Source organism: Rhamphochromis longiceps, linkage group LG16 (assembly GCF_057381845.1).
Source record: "Rhamphochromis longiceps isolate RC_006_pf linkage group LG16, R_longiceps_female_GT1.1, whole genome shotgun sequence".
Taxonomy (NCBI): Eukaryota; Metazoa; Chordata; class Actinopteri; order Cichliformes; family Cichlidae; genus Rhamphochromis; species Rhamphochromis longiceps.
The window spans coordinates 10,040,354-10,042,902 of NC_140572.1; the positions used below are offsets into that span (position 1 = coordinate 10,040,354).

The following is a 2,549-nucleotide window of genomic DNA, read 5'->3' on the forward strand; positions in this document are numbered from 1 at the left end:
CATTCAGCAGGTTTTTGCTTATATTTGCTTAGGTATTTTTTTTCTAATAACCTTTTTCATATATATAATAATTTTTTACATAGAACCTATATGTTCATACTTGTTCATGATCAATTAATGAGGTGCATTTAAATATTAGCACCTTGTTACTTAATTACTATAGAAGCAACCAGTGTGTACTTAGTTTTTCACACTACTTGCAGTCTTGTGATAAGATTTTTTTTACAGTGAGGACATGTATGCATTTTTACTATAATACTACAAAGGACAAAAAGTATTTTTTTAGATGAATCGAAAAATTCTTACAAAATAAATACAATTTTACAAATAGTCACAATAAACTGTTTGTAATCAGGAAACAAGAAATTCCTTAAATGTTTTAATAGTCCAAAAACAGTGGGGGTAGTACTGAGAAAACAGTTCAACACAGGACTGTACTGGAGAGTTAGGGATGAAGTCCATAGAGGGTGAAGCAGGTTTATGAACAGAGTCCAAGTAGAAGTCAAAACATTCACTTTCTTAAGTCCACTCATATGCCGATCAGGATAAGGTAGGTGTTCACTTTCTGTTTTCTCTCACTTGTTGTCATATCTCTTTTTATTTATTAAAATTTTGGTTCATCATTTTAATGGAGCTGGCATTAAATGTGTCATACATAACTCTTGATGGGTTTTTCCAAGTGAACAAATACAGATATCTTTATTTTATGATCATGTTTACTTTATACATTCTGATACTCTGCTGTAATTTCGCCATTGTATTCCTCATTGTGGTTGAGAAAAGTCTCCATGAGCCGATGTACATTTTTATTGCAGCTTTGCTATTGAACTCTGTTATGTTAAGCACTGTTATTTATCCAAAGCTTTTGACTGACTTTTTATCTAAAAGACAGATCATATCTTATTCTGTCTGTCTCTTTCAGTTTTTTATGTTTTACTCTTTGGGTGGTTCAGAATTTTTACTCTTGTTTGCCATGGCCTATGACAGATATGTGTCTATATGCAAACCTCTGCAATATCCAATGATCATGACAAAAAATACTATCAGCATTTTTTTAACCTTAGCTTGGATTGTGCCCTCTTCTCAGGTTGCAGTGGTAGCTGTATTAATGGCCAATAAAAAAATCTGTAACTTTACTTTCACTGGAATTTTTTGCAACAATACAATTTACAAGCTTCTATGTGTGTATTCAAAAGCACAAACTGTATATGATATGGTTGTACTATCTAATGTTGCAATTCTCCCTGCGGTTTTCATATTCTTCACTTACACCAGGATCCTTGTGATATCCTATCAAAGCTGTAAAGAAGTCAGGAGAAAAGCTGCACAGACCTGTTTGCCCCACTTGATAGTTTTGATCAGCTATTTGTGTTTGTGTGCATTTGATGTCATTGTTTCTGGTCTGGAGTCTAATTTTCCAAAGATTGTACACTCCATATTGACTTTGCAAATTGTAATGTATCCTCCCCTTTTCAATCCAATTATATATGGACTAAAAATGAAGGAGATTTCTAAACACCTCAAAAGGTTGTTCTGCGCTGTCCAAAAAAACTAATGTATCAAGACTGTCAATACTCATTTTTTAACTTACAAACTGATACAGTTGAAATCAATTGTACTTGCATGCAAGTAGCAGCAGTGACCCTAAATGCCTATTCCAGGTAAATATAGCCATTCATACTCGACTACTCAAGCACTCACAGACATCCTAATCACAGCTAAAACTATCTTGTTATTGTTGTTGTTTTGGATTTAGTTGTTGCTGACGCTTATTTTATTTTTATTTTTTTCATTTTTCTTAAGGAATACTGCCTATTCTTACAAGCCTAGTTTTATATTATTTCCTTAGGGTTATTAATGTATTCTGATTCTGATTAAACATAATGTGAACAAGTTCTACTGCTGCAGCAGCTGGTGCAGGGCCGGAAGAGGAATTAAAAACATGATTAGAGACACATCTTTACTAAATAGTATCTGCAACAAATGTAATGTGCTAATGCTGAACATAGGATATTATTACAAGACATATTTTATTCAGTCAGAAATCAAATATATATAACATTACTTTATAGAGTTACGTGTCATTTGTGCGCAAAACTGTGTGTATGAGACAGAGAACTGTCTTTGTAGCCTTCATTTTTAAATATTGCTATGAGTAGATTTGGTGTCCAACTTAGTGGTATTTTGGACTGCCATAAAGTTACAGTTTACAGGTGTTACAACTTGTTACAACTCATGTAATATTAGTAAAACTTTGCCTTGTTTAAATGCATGATTTATCATTGATAGGTAACCAGAGAAATATCACCAGTGAAATTAACATTCCATATATCCTCTGGTATGTCATGTGCTTTCATATATCACACCTAAATCAGGATTCCAAGCCATGGAAATAGGGCAGTCATGGCAGTATTCATCACAGCCTGAAAAGACTGGGCCAGCATTGGCTCCCTCTTCCTACTATCCTCCTCGCTAACATCCACTCCATATGCAGCAAATTATAATAGCGCTTGCCTTCTTGCCTTCACTGAAACAGTCTTATCTTCCCT

At 33.8% G+C, this 2,549-nt stretch overlaps 1 protein-coding gene across 1 annotated transcript; it reads left to right on the forward strand.

The window, feature by feature from the left end:
- Nucleotides 1–628: 628 nt before the first annotated feature.
- LOC146650632 (olfactory receptor 11A1-like) lies at nucleotides 629–1,555 on the forward strand. The gene has a single exon (XM_085384245.1). The coding sequence runs from the start codon at nucleotides 629–631 to the stop codon at nucleotides 1,553–1,555; it is 927 nt and encodes a 308-aa protein (XP_085240371.1).
- Nucleotides 1,556–2,549: the final 994 nt, after the last annotated feature.

Bases quoted from the DNA above. Each gene is read 5' to 3' on its own strand.
- LOC146650632 (XM_085384245.1), top strand. From the start codon at position 629: ATGGAGCTGGCATTAAATGTGTCATACATAACTCTTGATGGGTTTTTC.